Genomic DNA, 22,551 nt, shown 5'->3' with positions numbered 1-22,551 from the left:
AGTGTCTCAATGGAGGGCTGGCGGCTGGGGACCCAGCGGGCTGGCAGGGCAGTGGGGCTGCCTGGCAGGGCTGGGAGCCTGACATGCAGCAACGGGGCTGCCCAATGGGGCAATGAAGCCCAGCGGGGAAGCAGAGTGGGGGAAAGGCGTTGTGGTGGGGAAGCTGGCTGGGAGGCCAGTGCCCAGGCCAGTGGCGGGAGGGCCAGGAATGACCTCCCCTGATCTGGCAAAATCCCTCATTGGGACCAGTGAGATCCAACCTATATCTCTTTGTTTGGTATGACTGGTTACACCAATCTCTCTTCATGAAGTTTTCTTATATTCATAGTAGTCTTCACATCCATCAGGCTATGTGTAACTGTATTTTCAAGGATATAAATCCTGCATTCAGGCATCAATATGTAATGAACTGGGAGTGTGAGAGAACAAAACAATACTTATGTATTTAGTAAAACATGCAATCAAAATAAAATGTAGAGGAACATAGTGTATACAAAAAGTTACAGCTTCATATTTGTGGCTACATGAGTTACATACTGTAAACATTTCTAATAAACTGAAATAACAGGTATTTATATGAAAAACTTAAAAAACAACAAATAGTCTAGTAGCACTTTAAAAACTAACCAAACATGTAGATGGTATCATGAGCTTTCGTGGGCACAACCCACTTCTTCAGATGACAGGAGTATTAGAAGTCCAGATCCAAGAATAAATAAGGGAAAGGGGGAAGGGGGAGAGGAGGGAAAAAAGAGAAAAAAGGAGGGGAGAAAAAAAAAGAGAGAGACAGTGAGTATATAGTTCAAATAGTTACAAGAGGCTGATAAGAACAATTAGCACCTCCATTGTTTGGTTGGTGAGTTAAGTCATTATGATGTGGAAGGTAGTGTGCAAGCCAGAGGATGTCCCTATTCATACCATTTGCATAAGAATTAAACTTGTGAATGAAGTTAAGTTCCAATCCTTCTCTGTGTATTTGGCTTGTGGAATTGGCCTGAAACAAAAGGGTGACTTGGAGATCCCAGGAAAGCTCGTGATACCATCTACGGCTATGTCTAGACTGCACGCCTCTTTCGAAAGAGAGCGTCTAGATACTTTCGAAAGAGCCTCTTTCGAAAGAGAGCGTCTAGACTGCACGCGGAATTTCGAAAGAAAGCACCCAGTGAGTCTGGATGCTCTCTTTCTAAAAAGCCTGTTTGCTTTCAAGAACGCATTCTTTCGAAAGAGCACTTTCGAAAGAAGGCGTTCTTCCTCGTGGAATTAGGTTTACCACCGTCGAAAGAAAAGCCGCATTCTTTCGATTTAATTTCGAAAGAACGCGGCTGCAGTCTAGACACAGGTGAAGTTTTTTCGAAAAAAGGCTACTTTTTTCGAAAAAAACCCTGAGTCTGGACACAGCCTACATGTTTTTTAGTCTTTAAGGTGCTCCTAGACTATTAGTTGTTTTTTAAGTTTTTCCTGTTACAGACTAACTCGGCTACCCCTCTGGAAGTATATATATGTTCTGTTTTAACAATGAGCCATTAATGTCTTCTCTGATTTAAAAAGAGTCAACAAATCAGATTATTTCGATCAAACAATCTTTTTTGTCATTAAGTAGCACTTTAAAGACTAACAAGATGGTTTATTAGATGATGAGCTTTCATGGGCCAGACCCACTTCCTCAGATCAAATAGTGGAAGAAAATAGTCACAGTCTTATATACCAAAGAATACAATTAAAAAAATGAACACATATGAAAAGGACAAATCACATTTCAGAACAGAAGGGGGATGCAAGGGGGGGGGAGGAAGGAAGGTGAATACCAGTGAGTTAATGAAATTAGAGGTGGGGAAGGGTAGATGTCTGTGAGTTAATAGTATTAGACGTGATAATTGGGGAAGCTATCTTTGTAATGGGTAAGATAGCTGGAGTCTTTGTTCAGCCCCCCCACGGAGAGTGTCGAATTTTAGCATGAATGCCAGTTCAAAGGATTCTCTTTCAAGTGCAGATTTGAATGTCTTCTGAAGTAGGATGTTATATCCTTTGGTATATATGGCTGTGACTATTTTCTTCCACTATTTGATCTGAGGAAGTGGGTCTGGCCCACGAAAGCTCATCATCTAATAAACCATCTTGTTAGTCTTTAAAGTGCTACATAGTCCTGTATTTTGTTTCAGCTACACCAGACTAACACGGCTACATTTATCACTTTTTTGTCATTAGGTATTCACCCTTTTTAGTAAAGAGTAAACCAAATAATTTTTTATTAAAAATCAGTGGTTCAAAATGTAAATACTGTAGAGAAATTAGCCTTTAAAAAAGAATTGATGTATTAAAAGCTATAGGCATTCATTCTATTATATTATTTTTGCCTTCCTGGACTGAATTTGTTAAATTATGTTTGGTCATCAGAATTCAAACTTAAAGTGATTAGATACACCTGCAAGTTTTTATTTACTATTAAACATAAATGAGCCAGCTTATGTAAAACCAATAAGCTAAATTTGCACTTCAACCCTGTATCTTCACTTTTCAAAAAAAAGGGATCATCATCACATTGACATTGAGTATTCCCTGTATGCCATAGTCCTAATTTTAAGTCCTAAAAGAAGACTTTATCCCTTCATTGCTACCCCAACTTGACACTCTTCTGGTTCTGGTATGTCCTCCTTGAATGCTTCCATGACCTAGTGTGCTTCAAACAGTATTTTATGATTCAGTGAGTAAAAAATGTAAGTGAAAATGCTGAGCACTAGGACAGGTTTTCAGCCATTTAGATTTAAAGATTTTGCTGAGGTAGCAGAGAGTGAAAAATGGACTAAGGCGATTAAGAGAAAAAAATCTTCATTGGCCTGAATACATGAGGAAAGAGTATAGTTCATGTTCAGAAAGTATCTGAATGTTTTTATGATTATTTAGGTCTCTCAAGCATTTGAGTTTAATTCATACATTTAATTGCAAATCAATTTATTTCTGATTATAATGAAAATTAATTATTTTAAGAATTGAATTGTTAAAGCAGGTAAGCTTTTACATATGTCAGGTTGATATTTTGAATTTCTTTACCTTTGTTCAGGCTACTATCAGTAGAAGAAGTGGATTGTAGTTTCAATGAGATTGAAGTTTTGCCTTCATCTATTGGGCAACTCACTAACATAAGGACCTTTGCTTCAGATCATAATTTTTTAACACAGCTGCCAGCAGAGGTATGCTTTTGCTCAGAGCAAATATTAATCCATATATTATCAGAATATTAGACTTTATTTTATATTTATCTTAGTTCTGTTCACTTCAGATACCAAAATGATGGATTTTGACTGGATTTTCTGAAAAGGTTTTAAAAATTGATTGATGTACAGATAGTGGCTTTCAAGCAGTTGGAATCCAAGTACTGAAATATTTTGAGGCAAGCTTGTTTTTGCAAAAGTGTTTGAAGTTTTAGTTTATAAACAAAATGATACAAAATGAAAGAATAGTTACTTAATATTATAATGGAATGTTCACTATCATATTTAAGAATGAAGCAGATATTAAACACAAAATAATTTTAATATTAGATTTGTTCATTCTAATTTTGCAAATCAGTGTGAGTAGAGTTGTAAAACTGAATAATCATATTTATTTTTTCAGATTGGAAACTGGAAAAATGTAACAGTGCTATTTCTGCATTCCAACAAACTTGAATTTCTCCCCGAAGAAATGGGTGATATGCAGAAATTAAAAGTCATCAATCTAAGTGATAATAGGTTGGTGAATTGAATTCATTTAATTAATTATAGCATGAAATACAGAAACATCTCAAGGATTGGAACCTGAATGCATTGCATCTCCAACACATTCTGTACAAAATATGCTTTTCTCTCCACCCTTCCAAAAATGTGCTCTTTCTCTTGGCATTTTTTCTCATCTTAAATTAAAAAATAACACCTTTAATTGATATTTTATTATTTGTCATAATAATTGTCCTGTTGCATTTTTGAGACCTCTCTACATTTTATAAAAGCTTCTTTATTGCTTTCCAGTCACTGCAGTGGTAGTGACTGAAGAAGCAGAACTGTACCATTGCACATTTTTATTGCTATTATACTCTTCCAGCTGCATGAGAATCCACAAGATACATTGTAGTAGTAAAGCCTGAGTAATTTTAATGCATCTCTTTTCCTTTATGTGGCACAATTTTATTCATAATCATTCACATTTATTCATTTGGGGTTTATTTAGAAGACTATCCTAATCAGTATGTCAGGAAAGACTTAAATGTCATTTATGTATAAACAGTAGAAGACATGATACAGACTACTATTCCAGTACACTGTATAGTACATTGAATGCCTCTCTGCATTTACTAGACCTGGTCAGTGAAATTGCGATAAAAACTTTCTTTGCTGGAATGGAAATTCATTGAATGGAAACCTTTATAGAGAGAGTTTGATTTCAACAAAGTTCCTCTGGAAGTGAGGCAGGATTCTGATAAAACACAGCCTGGTTTTCTGTCAGCTTGTCTACCTGGCTCCTTTATGGTGCACGAGGTGGACTGTCTCAGAGTTGGGGACCACAGAAGTTCTGGGGTCTGTAGTTTAGGGTCACTTGCTTTAGTGACAGTTTAGAATTTGGGGGTAGGGGTGTTTGGTAGGTATTCAGAACAATACAAAAATTCAAAATATTGAAATCCTCCACCAAATGGAATTATCTTTCTCAATGTAGCTTTACCATCTACAAGAGATTAGTTTCCCCTCAAATTATTGCCCTTCTGTTTATTTAACAATATTTTCCTGAAATGTATTATACTGTACTCTTTTTAGAGGCTACAAATATAGTTTCTGAATAGACGGTTAGTCTTGACAGCCATGCTTAGATTAAAATCTTGTCTTGTATATTGTGATGTTTCTTTCACAGACTGAAGAATTTGCCCTATAGTTTTACAAAGCTTCAACAGCTGACTGCAATGTGGCTATCAGACAATCAGGTGAACAGTATTTTTAATATGTTCATATAATTGATATTTATCGAAGTTACTCTTAATAGAAATGGTTAATTTTATGGCGCAACCATTTGGGTAAAAAGTGATAACCTGAAGATACACCCAAGACAACCTTGGGTTGTAGTTTTCTCATTTCTTATACACCAAACAGCAGTCAGTGGCAGATATTCATACTCATGGGAAACCAACAATATTGCTAGCACAGATGATGTAGTAGATAACACTGTCTCTTCTCTTTGAGTCAGTCTTCAACCAGTGCTCAAAATGGTAAGGGATACGATGCTGCTAGAAATACATTATTTCAGATGCAAGATAAAACAAAGGTAGCAACTACACTGGTAATTACAAAATCCTTTAATTTTTTTTGTAAAGCAGGGCACTGAATCGACTATCCTGATTAAATTTTAGTTTATAAAATTATTCTGTTCTATGCACTCCCCTGCAGCTTAAATGGATAACGTACACTCCAGATGTAGAATATTTTGGGACCACGATATGTCCTAGAACGACATATGTCCACATACTTTGTTGTGTATAGATATCCATCCATTTTATGCATCTCTAATAGACTATTATAGAGTGTTAATTTATAGCAGTAGTTCTCAGACTGTGGATTCTGTTCCCAAAGTGGCTCGTGACCCCATTTTAATGGGGGTCACCAAGACTGACATAGAGTTACTGGGGCCCAGCTGTGGGCGCTGAAGTGCAGGCTACAGGACCCTGCCCCTTGGGTTTTCGGCCCCTGCCCAGGGTGGAGGAGCATAGGTGGACACGTGATTTGGTCCCTCCTACTGGGATTATGTAGCATTTTTTTGTTGTCAAAAGGGGATCACAGTGCAATGAAGTTTGAGATCCTCTGGTTTATAGAATTCCCATGCCAGTATTATAAAATAGATATTACTTTGATATAACTTTTTGCATAATTTGTAAAAATCCTTCAGAGAAGAATACCCTGGAATTAATGCCAGACAGATCACATTTTTAAATGTAATCTGCATTGTGTAGATAAGTAGCAGGGATTTAAATGTTTAAATTCTATTTGTATGTCACACATGTACACTTTCTCAGTATTTTTTCCTTTCTTAGTCTAAACCACTCATCCCCCTCCAAAAAGAAGTCGACCCTGAAACACAGAAAACGGTGCTTACTAATTACATGTTCCCCCAGCAACCAAGGAGTGAGGATGGTAGGAATTTCTGAATTACACTTTTTGTCAAAAATGCTGACCAATGAAAGTAAAAATGGAAAGAGATCAGAGAACATGATCTTCAGTATATAAAAACATTTAGATCTTAATAATTTTTTTTGAAAATTTTTGTCTGGGATATTGGCAGGTAAATCTTTCTTTACAGGAAATACATAAATATTAGTGGAATCAAGTTGAGTGTTGCCACATCAGCCTTTATGGGTTATAATCAGAAAAGCAGCTTGCCTAATTTGTTGCTGTTGGCAGGCTCAACTCATGAGAGTTCCTTTTGTGGAATACTTGAAAACTGAAATACAGCTTTGCAGAGGATTTTTACTATAGATTGTAGTTAAAGATATTATTAATAGAAAGCAGGCAAGTTCTCAATGCAGCGAGTTGCAGCATAGTTGGTCTTAAGATAAAAGGTCTTTAGTTTTTTGTACAACTTGTTCTTTACTTTTTCAAGCTCAGATATAAATACTAATGCCACTTAATGAAAGAAATTAAAAAGCAATGGTTTCTAATATGTAATGTGTTCTGTATTTATTAGAATTGTGTTTGGTTTTTTTATTTAGTTCTGTTCATATCTGATAATGAAAGCTTCAATCCCTCTTTGTGGGAGGAGCAGAGAAAACAACGTGCTCAGGTGGCATTTGAATGTGATGAAGACAAAGATGAAAGGGAGGCACCACCTAGGGTCAGTATTGCCAACTCCATTTTAGATGGCTAATTTTTAACCTTTACTTTTGCTAATGGCTATCAACCTCTATCTGCACTGATGAGTATTTGGTAGCTGAAGAATTAAAAAGTGTAAAACCTGTTTTCTTTTCATCCCTCTTTTTGTTAAATTACCCAAGGAGAAACCTTTTTGATTAGTGAATCTCTCCTTTTCCTGGCCAATTAGGACATGCTACTGAAATGGAATACATCTTAAACTGTGAGTTGGTTTAAGGCAATACTGCTTATTTCTGCAATAATCCTGAACTATGATGATTTGAAAAAAATCAGGACAATAGTTGTAAAGAATCATTGGGATCTCACAGCTATTAAGAACTGTACCTTGAATTTTCTATAAATATACTACAAGGAGAAACTGAACTGCAGCCACTTTAATGGGACAGGCCTTCTGTGCCCTAGACAACACACTAAAAGAGGGTAGGCCCACTGCTCAGTGAGGTGGAAGAAGCAGTAACAGGAAACTTGGAAATGGCGGAGATGCTCAATGACTTCTTTGTTTCGGTCTTCACCGAGAAGTCTGCAGGTGTGCCTAACGTAGTGAATACAAGCAGAGAGAGGGTAAGTTTAGAAGATAGGATACACAAAGAACAAGTTAAAAATCACTTAGGAAAGTTAGATGTCAGCAAGTTACCAGGTCCTGATGAAATGCATCCCAGGGTACTCAAGGAGCTGATAGAGGAGGTATCTGAGCCTTTAGCTATGATTTTTGGAAAATCATGGCAGACAGGGGAGATTCCAGAAGACAGGAAAAAAGCAAATATTGTGCCCATCTATAAAAAGGGGAATAAGAACAACCCAGGAAACTACAGACCGGTCAGTTTAATGTCTGTCCCAGGGAAGATAATGGAGCAGGTAATTAAGGAAATCATATGCAAACACTTGGAAGGTAATAAAGTGATAGGGAATAGCCAGCATGGGTTTGTGAAACTAATCTGATAGCTTTCTTTGATAGGATAATGAGCCTTGTGGATAAGGGAGAAGCGGTGGATGTCATATACCTAGACTTTAGTAAGGCATTTGATACGGTCTAGCATGATATTCTTATTGGTAAACTAGGCAAATATAACTTAGATAGGGCCACGATAAGGTGGGTGCATAATTGGCTGGATAACCGTAGTCAGAGAGTTGTTGTTAACGGTGCTAAATCCTGCTGGAAAGGGATAACAAGTGGAGTTCCACAAGGGTCCGTTTTGGGACCCGTACTGTTCAATATCTTCATCAATGATGTAGATATTGGGATAGAGAGTACGCTTATTAAGTTTGCAGATGATACCAAACTGGGTGGGGTTACAACTTCTTTGGAGGATAGGGACATAATTCAAAATGACCTTAGCAAGTTAGAGAAATGGTCAGAGGTAAACAGGATGAGGCTTAATAAAGAGAAATGCAAAGTGCTCCACTTAGGAAGGAACAATCAGTTCCATACATACAAGATGGGAAGCGACTGTCTAGGAAGGAGCATGGCGGAAAGGGATCTAGGAGTCATAGTGGACCACAAGTTGAATATGAGTCAACAGTGTGATGCTGTTGCAAAAAAAGCAAATATGATTCTAGGTTGTATCAACAGGTGTGTTGTAAGCAAAACTCGTGAAGTCATTCTGCCGCTCTACTCTGCACTAGTTAGGCCTCAGTGGAGTACTGTGTCCAGTTCTGGGCGCCACATTTCAAGAAAGATGTGGAGAAATTGGAAAGGGTACAGAGAAGAGTGACAAGAATGATTAAAGGTTTAGAGAACATGACCTATGAATCCAGGCTTCATGAACTGGGCTTGTTTAGTTTGGAAAAAAGAAGATTAAGGGGGGACATGCTAGCGGTTTTCAAATATCTAAAAGGGTGTCACAAGGAGGAAGGAGAAAATTTGTTCCTCTTGGTTTCTGAGGACAGGACAAGGAGTAATGGGCTTAAAGTGCAGCAGGGGAGGTTTAGATTGGACATTAGGAAAAAATTCCTAACTGTCAGGGTGGTCAAATATTGGAATAAATTGCCAAGGGAGGTGGTGGAATCTCCCTCTCTGGAGATATTTAAGAACAGGTTAGATAGACATCTGTCAGGGATGGTGTAGACGGAGCTTGGTCCTGCCTTGAGGGCGGGGGGCTGGACTCGATGACATCTCGAGGTCCCTTCCAGTCCTATTATTCTATGATTCTATGATTCTAAAACTGTTTTCTGGGAGTAGCTAATTTAACCTCAGCAGTCCTGGATTTAACCAGATATAATTCAAATGGCAAAATAGTTGTGCAGGTGTTTTAATTCCTTCTTCTCAAATTCATATTTACATGAATATTCATGTTTTAAAGTTGTTTTGTTGCTCCTATTTTCTTTGTTTCACAGGAGGGAAATCTGAAGAGATATCCAACACCATATCCTGATGAACTAAAGAATATGGTCAAAACGGTTCAAACAATAGTACACAGACTAAAAGATGAAGAAACCACTGAAGATGGTGGCAAAGAGTCAAAGAAAGAAGGCCCCCAAGTTTCAGTAAAAGATGTGGGTGTAAAGGTTAGAATCAATATCCTCTTTCAATGTTGATGTCTATTCCAAAGATCTAGAGTATAATATTCCATAACAATATATTGATGCATTCTTTCGAATTCAATCTTTTTGTGAAATGTTTCAAAGAGAAGAAAAAGGAAAACAAGATAACCTATCTATTCAGTTAGGGCCGGTAATAAAGTGGCTGCTCTGTGTTAATAATAGTTTCTGCCCTCTAAATGACTCTGTTTAGGAAGCAACCACAGTGACTCATTCCTGAAGCCAGTATAAATTAGACACATCACGAAAAGTAGCTTGTTTGATCTTCTGTGAGATGCCTTTCCATTGCCTTTAAGCATCCTTTATTTGTTGACTCTCACATTGGAAATCAGAACGATCACAGAGAGAGCTGTTTTTTCCCCATCAGACCAAAGGGTTTATAAGAATAGCTGAAAAAGACAGCAGTGGTGAATCATCTAGGGGATCCTTCATTGACTGAAACATGCTGATTATGTTTGGTGGTAAGGTGTGACAGCCACTCATGTCTCCCATTGTCAGTCCACCTGTATGGTTTTTTATTAATGTGTTCACTTGTCTGCCATTCTAATTGGTAATGTATTGGTGTCCACTGATTCAGAAAGAAGGGTGACAAACCAGGTATGTGGGGGGGAAGATGACTTTGTAATCAGGCATCTTAATAGTCTGAGGTATTTCCTTTCATATTTGCTTCACAGTTGAAATTATTTTTGAACTTCAGTCTATTTTATGTCATTTCATTGTTTCCCCAAAATATAAAATATTATCTCTAATTATAAAATATTATCTCTAATTATAAAACATTAATCATTATAAGCCCTTGTAGGATGGTTCTACATTCATTTTTTTAAATTACTCTAGACTTCAGAAATTGCTTCAGCAAAGAGGAAAACAGAAGACAGAGAGAACTATATGATGGAAAACTGTATGCAGAAGCCCATTGAACCAGAAGTTGAGCATAGCAGTGGAAATTCACAGATGACTACACATGTTAAAGCCTCAGAGAACACAAAAATAATTGTCAACCATGAAAATATGCTTGAGGTATGGCAGTAAAAGAACTGCATTTATGTCAGATTGAATCTGCTTTTCTGATAGATAGCAATAACCAGGGCTCAACAAATAATACAATCTACTCGCCATGGGCGAGTAGATTGTAACCCGGAGGAGCCAGGTTCGGGCGATCTGCGCATGCGCAGATCGCCGGACAGTGCAGCTGGCAATTATGTTGCCAATAGTAGAAAATGACCATCCCGTTAGCATTGTGAGTATTTGGGAAGTAAGTATGGTTATTAACAAAGTAATGAAATGTTTTTCTTAATTCATATTGTTTTGAAATAAGTTTTTATCTCCATTTATTTGGAGATACAGATTGAAATATATGTAAATTTAAAAAACACAAAAACAGTTACATAAATGTGTGGTAAAAGCCCATTGAGAAGATACTCATGGTACAGATTTTCTGCTTCCCCTTAATTGTGTCTCCCTTTTTGTTGCATAGGTAGTTTGGCCATTGTTATTTAGCTATCCAAGTATCTCATTTGTTGGAGCAGTCAGAAATTTAGACTTTCAAATGACTTAAATTGTCTCACACATTTTAAATGTAAAAAGGAGACATGTTTTCAAAAATCTTTCCCACTATGATTAATAGAGACATCTACACTAAAGAAGGTTTGAGTTTATTTTAGCTTTTGTGAGATTATAAACCTGAAGGCTCTTGATTAAGATTCAGGCAGAAATCTTGAATTCCTGTTATCTTTGTATAGTTGTGCTATGAACCTACACCAAGGAGTCCCTCGTTTCTTTCTACAAAGACACGTATTTCCATATGACAGTTTTCTTGAGCCATGGAAAGTTTCTGAGATTTGTAGTTTCAGGGCAGCATTATAAATACAGAAGTCCTTACTAGAAGTCCTGCAGATGAAATTTCCTGAATGTCCTAGCAGGGAAAATCTGAGTAAAAAATGTTAAACTTGCAGATATAAGTTTCCAGTCTCCCTAGTAGAAGGATTCTGCAGTCTTTTTAAGAGGAAACAGACTCCCCTAAAAGAACCATCTACTTTCTACTTCATGGAGGGAGATCTTTTTCTTAAAGATAAAATTGAGAGCAAAATAAAGAGATGACTCAGAATCATAATGATGAGCTTCATTTGGGCAAGCTGCTGTGACTTTTAATACCTTCACCAGAGCCCTTTAGCTTGGTTTAATTAAATGAAAGACAAGCTAACATCTGTCTTGCATCTGTTAAGCTGAAACTTCATTTGATTATACCTCCTTGGGATAAGATAAAATTTGTTCTCCTATAAGACTGTTGGTTTCAAATACCACTTTAAAAAAATTTGGGGGGATGTATCTGTAGAAAGTGGATGCTTGTGCAGCTGATATTGCCCCCTCAAAGTTTACAGGGAACAATCAAACTGTTCAGTGAGAGACTAGAAAAGAAAAGCTGAACAGCACAAAAGGAAAACCATACATTGATTTCTGATCATCTTCCAAATCTTCACTTCAAAAAAAGGTTGAATTTTCAGCTTTTTAGACTGAACCTTGACCAAAAAAAGCCAACAACATTTCCCCTTGAGTATTCAGCCTTAAGAACTAAAATCAGAACTCAACATTGTAAGCAAATACCTGCCCTCTGTATATAAATATGAATTCACTTTACGGATGCTCCACACTTAATTTGAGAATATTGTTAGATCATAATAGAAGTACAGAGAAAAACGGAAGAGACTAAGATATCAGACTCTGAAATTCTGTCAATATAAAAAAAATAGTTTCTGTTCCTGAAAGTGATGCCAATGTATTATCATTTTTTGCATCAGGACTAGATCTGAGTGGAGGGCACTCTGAGATAGGAGTTTGAGCCCAGGAAGCCTATCTATAGGCTTTCCTTACCACACTGTTCTTCTAGAGTTGCTGGCTTAGATTTTTCAACGTCATGATTTTTGGATACCTGTGTTTTGGATGCCAGCCTGAGACCCCTTAAGTGGCCTGGCCTGATCTGTCCTGGTGTGTCAAGTTCAGCAAACAAAAGTGGAGGTATCCAAATCATTAGTAACTTTTGGAAACTTAATTCTGAGAGAGAAGCATTGATTAGTGTTGTTTGTAATATCTCTGCTTTCAGGTGGCAATTTTCATAGCATTCACGTAACTTTTTTTAAAACAACCCACTTGAGATTTACAGCATAAAGGCTATTTGTTTTTCTTTTGGCAGGAGTCAGAAGAACTCTCTTCTGATGAAGAGATGAAAATGGCAGAAATGCGCCCACCGCTGATAGAAACCTCCATTAACCAACCAAAAGTAGTAGCACTTAGCAATAATAAAAAAGGTTAGATAACAAACCACACAAAAACAAGTACTGTCATATGATTCTGAGGATTGTTCATTTCTCTGTTACTGAGTAAATACCTAGGTATGACAGAATGTGATTTTTATTTTTCTGTAAATTTGATAGTTAATTTATTTTTAGCCTTTCCCTCCCTCCCTCATGGATTTCTAAATTCCATAGTTTCACAGCAAGGGGCACCCTATGTTGCCATAGACTTGTGTCAGCAAGGTTGTAGAAGGCTCTACATAGCTAGGATATGGGGTCTATGTGGGTGAAAGTGTGGGGGAGGCTGCACTCATAGTTATCAATGGATTTTTTTTTCTACTGATGATTGCATGTCATGTAAAACCAATGTTTACTGATGACTATCAATTTGAATCGAATCCTGCCAAACTTATACATATCCCCTTGTTATTGTGGAATCCTGCAGAAAAGTGGAATTTGCCAAGTACCTTTTTGACATCCCAGACAGGTACTCATAAATCCAAAATCATTTTGTTTATTTGCTCTTTCAAGAGGAAATTCATACTATGAAATTTCTTATAAGAACTAGAATTGGTTCTCTGGAGGATAATTGTTCTAACCAGGGCAACCATTTTCAGAAGAGTAAGAGCTCTTTCTGACAGATTTTTGAGACACAACATTTTAAAGGCTATGAAGGAGAAGGATCTTTGCTTGTTTTGTATAATCTCTTATGTTGCGCAGTCCAATTCCTGTTAGTGCTCTGGACACTATTTTAAAGGGATAATGGTCAATGAAATCATAGGTAACTGTAGGGCTTTCCTCTACTTTGGACTCATATAGCACTCATTCGTTCATATGCGGAAGAAGTGTAAGAAAGGGAATTAGGTCCCTTCTCTGGTAATAGGTCTGATGGCTAAGTGAGCCAAAAGCTCTTTCTTTTCCCCAGGAAATAGAGACCAGATTGGCAAATTAATTCTTATTGGTGCTGGTTTTTGTCTCTAGGAGCCAGATTTTTTTAATTTAGACAAGGTGAATTGTATATGTACATTTGCCTACATCTAATTTATGTGTATAAAACCTGTCATGCACACGCACACGGCTACTTTGATGGCTAGTTTGGTGCCTAATAAGCCATGCACATAGATAATTTTTATTTGCTCATCAGGTTTTTGCATGCATGGTTTAGTCAAGAATAAATGTATTCAGGAATGCATGCTTTATTTAGGCTTGTGTGAAGGCATTGGAGAACTCTATTTCTGATTTATGGAATAAAAACATTTTTTATATTCTCTTACTGTATTTGTAAAATGTATTCTGCAAAACATAACAATATATAGAACACATTAGTCATTTTTCCAAAAGGTTCATTTCTTTCCAAATATTTTGTTTGATACAGATGCAAAACTTTCAAATACACAGAAGTTTTAAGCTACACAGCTACTTTAAGATGTAGTTTCATTGATACAGAAATATGGGGAATAAAGGAGTAATGCTGATATTAGCTTAATACTTGCTACTTTAATGAAGAGTAGGAAAAAAACTTCATCGAGTTTACTAAAACTCCAGATTATATTAATCAGTGTGGGGCATAATTTAATTAAAGTGTTTGTCTATTTAGTCAGTTTAAAAAAAAATCAATCCGTGATGAAGGCTGTTGAGAAGTTATTAGTGGGTGATTAACATAGGGCTGCATGAGGAACACTGGATTTAAATAAATGGAATTATATAGTAATGTTAGCAAGCAGCAACTGTGTACCACTTTTTTCACGTATGAAACTGAACACTTTACTTGGAAAATATGCAATATAATCACTTAAAAGAAGAAACATATAGAACACAATTTGATTGATGACATTCGGAAAAGATTATATAATGTTAACATTGATACCTGGCCAGTAAACCTTACAAAGAGCAACAAGTTAAATTTCTGTAGTAGGCAAGTACTAGCTTGTACTTTGCAAAGGCAATTTATTAACATTTATAATAATAATAATAGCTTAGCAATGTTAGAGTGTGTAAAGAAATTATAGTTTCTTATTCACATGTAGTGCTTATTAATATAAAATTTGTTTACTTTATAGAAGTTCAATATGCGCATGACTAAACTGACAAATTTTGTTTCAGATAATAAAGATACAGATTCCTTATCAGATGAAGCCACCCACAACAGCAATCAGAATAACAGCAATTGTTCCTCTCCTTCTCGAATGTCTGATTCAGTTTCTCTAAATACTGACAGTAGCAATGATATTTCGCTGTGCTCTCCGGACAAAGAAACGCACAGTGCTGCTATTAACAAAATCAGGTATGTGAAACAGTTTATAGCAAGACCATTAGGATACCTGAGCAACTACAATAGAGAAACTTATTGCTTATCTTTAGTACAAATTGTGTTAAGTCCAGTCCAACACCTTAATAATTGTTAAATAATTATCTTATTTTCATACTCTAAAATAAATGTAAATGAGAAAATGGGACTTTTATCTTCAATTTATTTTGTGCTCCATTTCATTTTTCTAAATAAAAAACAAAAGCATCCCAGCAAGTTGTAATATTCAAGAAATAGTTCCCATCTTCTTAAAATACAATACTGGATCCTTTTGAACTTTTATTTTTCTACAGAAAACTTCCAACACATCATTTAAGATTATTCAGAGTGTGTTGGAGAGCAAATTGGTTAATGACACAGGTTGCAAAATGTGGTTAGCTTTTCTTTAATATTATAACATCTGTGTTTAATGGTTAGCAGTCTAGTTTAGTAATTAAAATGTGATAAAACACACTAAAATCAAGGCATTTTTCTCATGCTAATCTTAAATTTGGAAGTATCCAATTAGAAATATAATTTTATTTATTGCAACAAAGCCAACACAACTGCAATATTGAAACATTAAAATTGAACTTTTAAGTGGAACTCTGAAATTAGGGTCTGATTTTTGCAACGTGTTGCTAATTCAAGAATTCTTGCTTACAGGAATAGTTCATTAATTTCAGTGCAACTTGTCTTGCAAATCAGATTTACAGGATTAGCCTCTTAGTACAGAATGGTTTTGCTAATGGGAATATAACAAATTATAAATTAGGTCAGCAATTGGCCTTTTGTCTCATAATACATCTATTGTGTGTGTTTGCATAAAAATACATCATTTAGCTGAATCAGTATTTAAAAATATATCAGTGCTATTGGCAGCCGCTCTGGTTTTCTCAAAGAACTGTTTTTTTTTAGGCAACAAGATGAAAATTTTAATAGCCTTCTGCAAAATGGAGGTGAATTAAACATCACAGCAAAAGAAGAAACCAGTGTACAAGAGAAAGTTACAAAATTGCCTAAATATGAAATAAGCATTGAAGAGAGATTAGCTTTAATAGAAAAAGGTGTTGATCTAAACACAGCTACTGAGGGATCTGAGAAATTAGACCAAATTAACATGAACATTAGCAAACTGACTAGTGAAGATGCAATGCATCCAAGTGTTATGGAAAGATTAAAGACAGAGGAAATAGTGTCAGTAAAGGGGAGTTTAAACTATAATGTGAAAGAAGAAACTGAGCACTTGGAAAATAGGAATCAATATTCTAACCTGTCTTCTATAAATAAAGTGAATGGACATTCTGAGGAAGTAGTACAATCTCTAAGGAAGGCTGAATTAAAGAGAAGCATTACAGTTGACACTGATTCCTCTGCAGATATGTGTATTTCAAAGAGCACTGAAGATCTGTCACCACAACAAAGTGGCCCTGTGGTAAAAGCTCACAGTATCACCAACATGGAGACTGGTGCACTGAAAATTTTTGATATTGTTAATGACAATGGATCCCAAGAGCCAAATTCAGGGGTAAAATCCGTGTCTGCTGGTCCAGATGGAAAAAACATTGTCCGAAGCAAGTCTGCTACTCTTTTATATGACCAGCCTTTGCAGGTATTTCCTGGGTCGTCGTCATCTTCTGATTTAGTATCTTGTACAAAAACTTTGTTCAAGTTTGATTCAAATCACAATCCTGAAGGTGCAAATGTTGCTAGAGGACCAGTGGCAAGTGGCGCACAGATGTTCAGTGTACCTCAATATAACATCCAGTATAGCAGCAGTACAACAGCCAAAGACACCTTGTGGCCCCCAAAACAAAATGCCCAAATAGAACAAGGAGGCTTACCACCTCAGCGTCTATCTAGGTCAGACAGCTCAGAAAGCTCTAATTACGTAAAACATTCTGCCAACATGAATTTCTCCAATCATAACAATGTTCGAGCCAATGCTGCATATAACATGCATCAAAGGATGGGTGGAAGACATTTAGAAATGTGGGCTATTCCACCGAATGATAGACTTGTTACTGGAGCAACCAGAAATACTCTTCAGAGACAGAGCAGCATATCCTCTACAGCTTCCATAAATGTTGGTGATAGTGGACCACCAAGGCGTGCCCAGGTTCCTGAAGGAGACTACTTAACATACAGAGATTTGCATTCAATGGGAAGAGCTCCATCAATCATGTCTGGGCAACCGAGACCTCTTTCTGCAAGAACATATAGCATTGATGGTCCAAATGTGCCCAGACCTCACAGTGCTCACCCTTCAGTGAATGAAATACCAGAAAGAACTATGTCAGTTAGTGACTTTAATTACTCACGGACTAGTCCCACAAAAAGACCAAATCCAAGGGTTAATTCTGAACATTCTTTGCTAGACCCTCCAGGAAAAAGCAAAGTCCCTCATGATTGGCGGGAACAGGTGCTGCGACACATCGAAGCTAAAAAGTTAGAAAAGGTAAAAATTGTTACTTATTTTTCATCTTTCTGTTACCTTGTATTATAAAAAGCTATGTAATCTGTATTTTGGTTAATTTTTCACTTTGCAATGAAAATGTACTCTGAAACTTTCTAAATGGGACTTGTGAACATTTTTTTTCAAAAATGTAGATCATTATAAATATATGAGTTGAATCCTCCTGAAAAATATTAGAATAATGAATTATAAACTTACCTTTCCCAATTAAAAAAAGAAAAATCATTTTTTCCCCACATCATACTTGTTGGCTCAGTTCAGCTACCGTACACTGAACCATTATGTAAAATCAAGGCTCCATCAGGGAGTGTTGCTAAACTAGCTCAGCCCTTGCGGTGGTTCCCAAACTTTTTGGCATCATGCCCCCTTTTTGATTTTTGAGAAACTCTCACGCTCCCCCTCCCAAAAAATAGCAGCAAAACTTGGGGTGGGACGAGGGTGTGTGTGGCCGGGTCGCCTCGCGCCCCCCCTGGAATTTCTTCACACACCCCAGTTTGGGGACCCATGCCTTAGAGGCTCATGAAAGTGGGGTTTGTTTTTTTTTGGTAGTGTAGTTTTAAAAAATGTATATTAAAATAGAACATATTTTGCAAGGTGATTAAAAACGTAATGACTTTGCATTTTCTGTTGCACCTAAACCTCACAGCTGTACTAAATAGATATTAATCTGGAATCTAGTCTTTCTGAGTTCATGATTGTTAGAGTCTTGAATGATATTTTGATGGTTTGAGATAAGGGCACGTAGCCATCCTGATCACATAATAGATCCCAGCAGATATTTTATCTGACTGACCATTGGCAGCTAAGAGGTTACAACGCTGATATTTCTGCAGCTGCTCTCATGTGATTTGCTGTGCCTAGAAGATGAGAGTTGAACAATTATAGTCATCACCCACAGATTTGAAGTAAGGATTCTTTCAGGCTTCTAATCATCTAGGTTGCTCAATGTATACACAGAGCTTCTTGAGAAGGTATTTTCTAAATATAGGGCAGTGTGTCATTGCTATGCTGATTATGTAGATTTCTTGTCCTTGAAAACATATTGCATTGGATAGCAATATCAGCCAAATGCATCAAGCTGCTTTATCTTTCCCTCAGGAAGAAGTACTCTTTCCATTTGGCAATGATCATCATGTTAATACTTTCCTCATCTTAGTGTCCTGCTTGTTAAAGAGATTTATTTAAAAATAATGTAAAAAATCTTAATATCTCATGTAAATATGACTTTTCTATGGATGTGGAGCAAAAGTTTTTTTTTTATCTGCACATTTTTTTCAGCCTATAATCTTTTTATGTGATAATATCAGAACAGCAACATTAGCTCTCATGATCAAGAGCCATACTTATTATAATTCCCTCCTTCTAGAAATAAGTTGTAGACTCTGGTCTCAGTCTTTCTCTGACACCATGTATGTTTTAAGACTCTCACAATAGTGCCTTTACTATGGTGGATCCTTGAGTACCCACAGAAACTAACGAATATCTATAACTAGAGTCATACCAAATTCACAGTCCATTTTGGTGAATTTCATTGCCATAGGATTTTAAGAATCATAAATTTCATGATTTCTGCTACTTAAATCTGAGATTTCACAATGTTGCAATTGTAGGGACCCTGACCCAAAAAGGAGCTCTGATTTGGTTCGCAAAGTTATTGTTACCCCTTACTTAGTGCTGCTGCTGTCTTGAGAGCTGGGCTGCTTGGCAAGCAGTAGCTGCTAGCCAGAATCTTAGTCTGAAAGCACGGCCACAACCAGCGCAAAAGTAAGTATGGTTGCCACTTTTATTTCTGCACTGCTGCCTACAGAGCTGGGACCTCAATCAACAGCTGCCAAGCTGGCCACCCAACTGCAGCAATGCAGAAGTAAAGATGGCATGATATGGTATTGCTGTCCTTGCTTCTGTGCTGTTGCTGGAGGGATGCTGCTTTCAGAGCTGGACACTTGGCCAACAGCTACCACCCTTCAGTTGCACAGCCGAACGAAGGTGGCACAGAAGCAGGGGTGGCAATTTCTATGACCATTGGTGGATTGCACTTTTCTGGGGCTCTGGGCCAGAGCAAGTGAGGTAGTCGAGGGCCTGCCCTGGCCACTTGGCACAACTGCCAGGATGCCAGGGCTTCCCACACTACCTCTGCTCCTTGACCACCCTTACCAGTAGGAATGCCGGGCAGACAGAGTGGGGCATTAGGATGTCCATTTTTCTGGGGGCCCCTGTTGGCCATGGTACTTCGGTCCTGTTGGCCTAGTGGATAATCTGCCACTGATCATAACCCCCTAAATAACCTTGTGACCCAATTTTAGAAACTCCCCCCATTAAATCTGTACAGTATAGAGTAAAAGCACAAAAAAGACAAGAATTTGTGGGATAGAGCAATTTTCATGGTCTGTGATGTGTATTTCATGGCGAGTAGATTCTATAGTTTGTCGAGCCCTGGATATAGATATATCTTGATTTGTTATTTCCACTCCAATTCATCTGATGAAGTGGGTTTTACCCACAAAAGCTTATGATTTTAAATGTTTTTGTTAGTTTCTAAGGTGCCACGGGACTACTAATTGTTTTTAAAGTTACACAGTAACACGGCTTTCCCTACGGAGATGTCTGACAGTAGTATCTTGAATGGTACTTACCTTGGCTTGTACTCCCTTGTCAAAATCCCATGCATTTATGGCCTTTCTGGGCCTTGTGGGGGATGCACTTGACTCTCGAGGTTCCAACAGTCCCTCAGGAGATGAAAGCAAGGTTGCCCTCACTTTTGAGACTTCAAGAAAGCCACTCCAGTGAGCTGCTTCCTAATTCAGAGAATGATCAGGAGGACTTACAGGAAACAAAAATAAAAAATCTCGTCCTATTCGCCAGAGTAGAACCCAACCTCAGTTGTTCCAACCCAGTCTGATAATTAACGGATTTTCCAGTAACTTCTCAGGAGAATAGTTGACACTCTGGCAATTCTGGTCAATATACTACAAGCATAATGACATAAGCTTCTTGACAGTCTGCATTCATTGGACCCTGCTAGATGGGCAGTGCCTATAAACAATGACATTTGGAACTAGCTAGAAGAGTTTGGCAGACTCCTGCCTTAGAAGCATTTACATCTAAACGAAAGCAGAACTACCCTATTGGGTCCCCCTCAAAAGTCTGGATTACTTGTTCAGCTGCCTACCACCAAGCTCTCTGTCCAGGAAAGGTCCAAGAAAAAGGGACTCCTAAAGGTTGGACCTCTTTGGTTAGAAGGTATATTTTTTACATCATCTACAAAGTTCACTGCCAGTTACAAAGTGCATCTTGCAGAATATGATTTCCTGGCTTGGGATCACCTCTCAATTTGTGGCAAGCTCCTGCTGCAGCAAAGAGAGGAATAAAAATTCCTAGTTCAGGAAGGATAACTTGTTGCTTAGGTCTCATTACATCTCCCTCTCACCACTTCTCATATGGTGGCCTTTGGAGCTGCTTCCATGGTGGTAATTCACATTTCCTAGTTGTTGTCCCTGGGAATACCAAAGGTAATTCAAATAACCGTGGAGTATCCTCCCCTTTGAGGACTCTGCAATTCAGGCAAATCACAACTGAAGGATTCAAGAGCAACCTAGGGCTTTCTGGACACATACACCTTGGTTCCTAGAAAGAAACTGTACCAGTCTCAACTCTGTCAGATACAGAGGTAAGTATCCTCATATTTACAGTCAGCAGAGATCTTCCAAGTCTTGGAGGAAGAAGTAAAAGATCCAGATGAGATGTAATACCAAAATTTGACCAACCAAAGTTGTAGACATTCTGGGTGTATTTAGCAACAAGTTGAAACTCTCTAGTCTGGCACCTTCAGGACCTGACTGGTGCTGAACCAGAGAATTTGCTGAAGCACGGAAGGGTCAATATTGTGTAGTAGTATTGCCAACACTTCCATTGCTTGCTGGGCTCTTAGAAGACACTTGGGGAAAATTTAAGCTAAAATAATAGCACAGTTCACAGAGAGCCAGCACTGGTGGCTATAAAAAAGCTTTATGGGACCATGGGAAACTTGGCCACAGCCATGATAAGAGGACATCCAGCTAACTAAAATCATGCTGGACCATAGATGTTGCCAGATCAGAGAATGCCAGACTAGAGAGGTTCACCCTATACTGTTAATTTAAAAGTCTCTTCCTCCTTTGCTACACACCTTCCATTGACAGTAGGTTTGATGGTGTGGTTAACAGTCTTGCAGATCCAAGCTGATCAATTTGGAAATTGTTTTTAATTTCTTTCAGGAGACATAGAACTGGACTATTAGGTTCTTTGAGCAGTGTCCCTGTGGGTGCTCCACCTTAAGTGCTTGAGTGCTGCTGTGCCTCTAATTGGAGATTAGTGAGCAATGCCCATGGTTGGCTGTTCATGCAGGGCGCAGGCTCGCAAAATTTGAAATGGCTACTCTGCCTGCACTGCCAGCCATTTCCTCAGTTCCTTCTTTATCACTGCTGGATTTGGTCGCAGCTCAGCAGGCGCCCTCATACCTTACCTAGAAATTACATAGTTATCAAGTCTTTACTATTATCCTAGTTAATAGTTAATAGTTAGTTGTTACTGTTATTTGCTGTAGTGGTAGTTTAAATTTTTTTGGTTTATTTTTATAGTAGAATTAGCTTGGAAAATTTAATTTGCAGTGCCACCAGTAGAAACCACTGAAACTTATACTTTTACTGGGACGTGCCTGGCTCGCCCAGTTTTAAGAGGTGTACGAGCTGCAGGTTGTCCATTTTTATATCAGATGGACACTTGCAGTACATCCACTGTTTGGGTGAGGAACACTCCACGGACCAGTGCCCGCACTGTAAAAATCTCACATCCTGAATGAGAAAAGCCATCCAACTAAAAATGACGTAGATGGAGAAAACCACTCAACCTGCCTCAGACCCCAAACACACCATCCCACCTAGGCAGCCATCCCCTGGAGCAGCATTGGAAAGAGGGGCTCCCACCAGGTCGACCCCTAAGGACCATGAAAAGGCTCAAGTGCCAAAGAAGAGGTCACACCCTTCCTCAGGGACAGAGTCAAGGAAATGCTCTCTCCATAAAAAGACTGCTTCCGCACCC

The 22,551-nt window shown here is 37.8% G+C and overlaps 1 protein-coding gene across 6 annotated transcripts in view; it reads left to right on the top strand.

Moving 5' to 3' along the window:
- ERBIN (erbb2 interacting protein) overlaps positions 1 to 22,551 on the top strand; it is a 252,164-nt gene that overhangs the window by 197,810 nt on the left and 31,803 nt on the right. For 5 of the 6 annotated variants that reach the window (XM_075932367.2, XM_075932362.2, XM_075932363.2 and 2 more), the window contains 10 exons: positions 3,059 to 3,188; positions 3,613 to 3,728; positions 4,879 to 4,948; positions 6,050 to 6,149; positions 6,725 to 6,846; positions 9,219 to 9,389; positions 10,260 to 10,442; positions 12,613 to 12,727; positions 14,816 to 14,996; positions 15,918 to 17,457. In XM_075932367.2, coding sequence (XP_075788482.2) covers positions 3,059 to 3,188; positions 3,613 to 3,728; positions 4,879 to 4,948; positions 6,050 to 6,149; positions 6,725 to 6,846; positions 9,219 to 9,389; positions 10,260 to 10,442; positions 12,613 to 12,727; positions 14,816 to 14,996; positions 15,918 to 17,457 — 2,728 coding nt within the window. The remainder of the gene's footprint in view (positions 1 to 3,058; positions 3,189 to 3,612; positions 3,729 to 4,878; positions 4,949 to 6,049; positions 6,150 to 6,724; positions 6,847 to 9,218; positions 9,390 to 10,259; positions 10,443 to 12,612; positions 12,728 to 14,815; positions 14,997 to 15,917; positions 17,458 to 22,551) is intronic. The other variant, XM_075932365.2, reaches the window with a different exon arrangement.

The sequence above is a fragment of the Pelodiscus sinensis genome, chromosome 6, assembly GCF_052426305.1.
Source record: "Pelodiscus sinensis isolate ZL-2025 chromosome 6, ASM5242630v1, whole genome shotgun sequence".
In the NCBI taxonomy this organism is placed as follows: Eukaryota; Metazoa; Chordata; order Testudines; family Trionychidae; genus Pelodiscus; species Pelodiscus sinensis.
The sequence above is the reverse complement of the archived record's forward strand: the minus strand, read 5'-3'. Positions and strand labels throughout refer to the sequence as shown.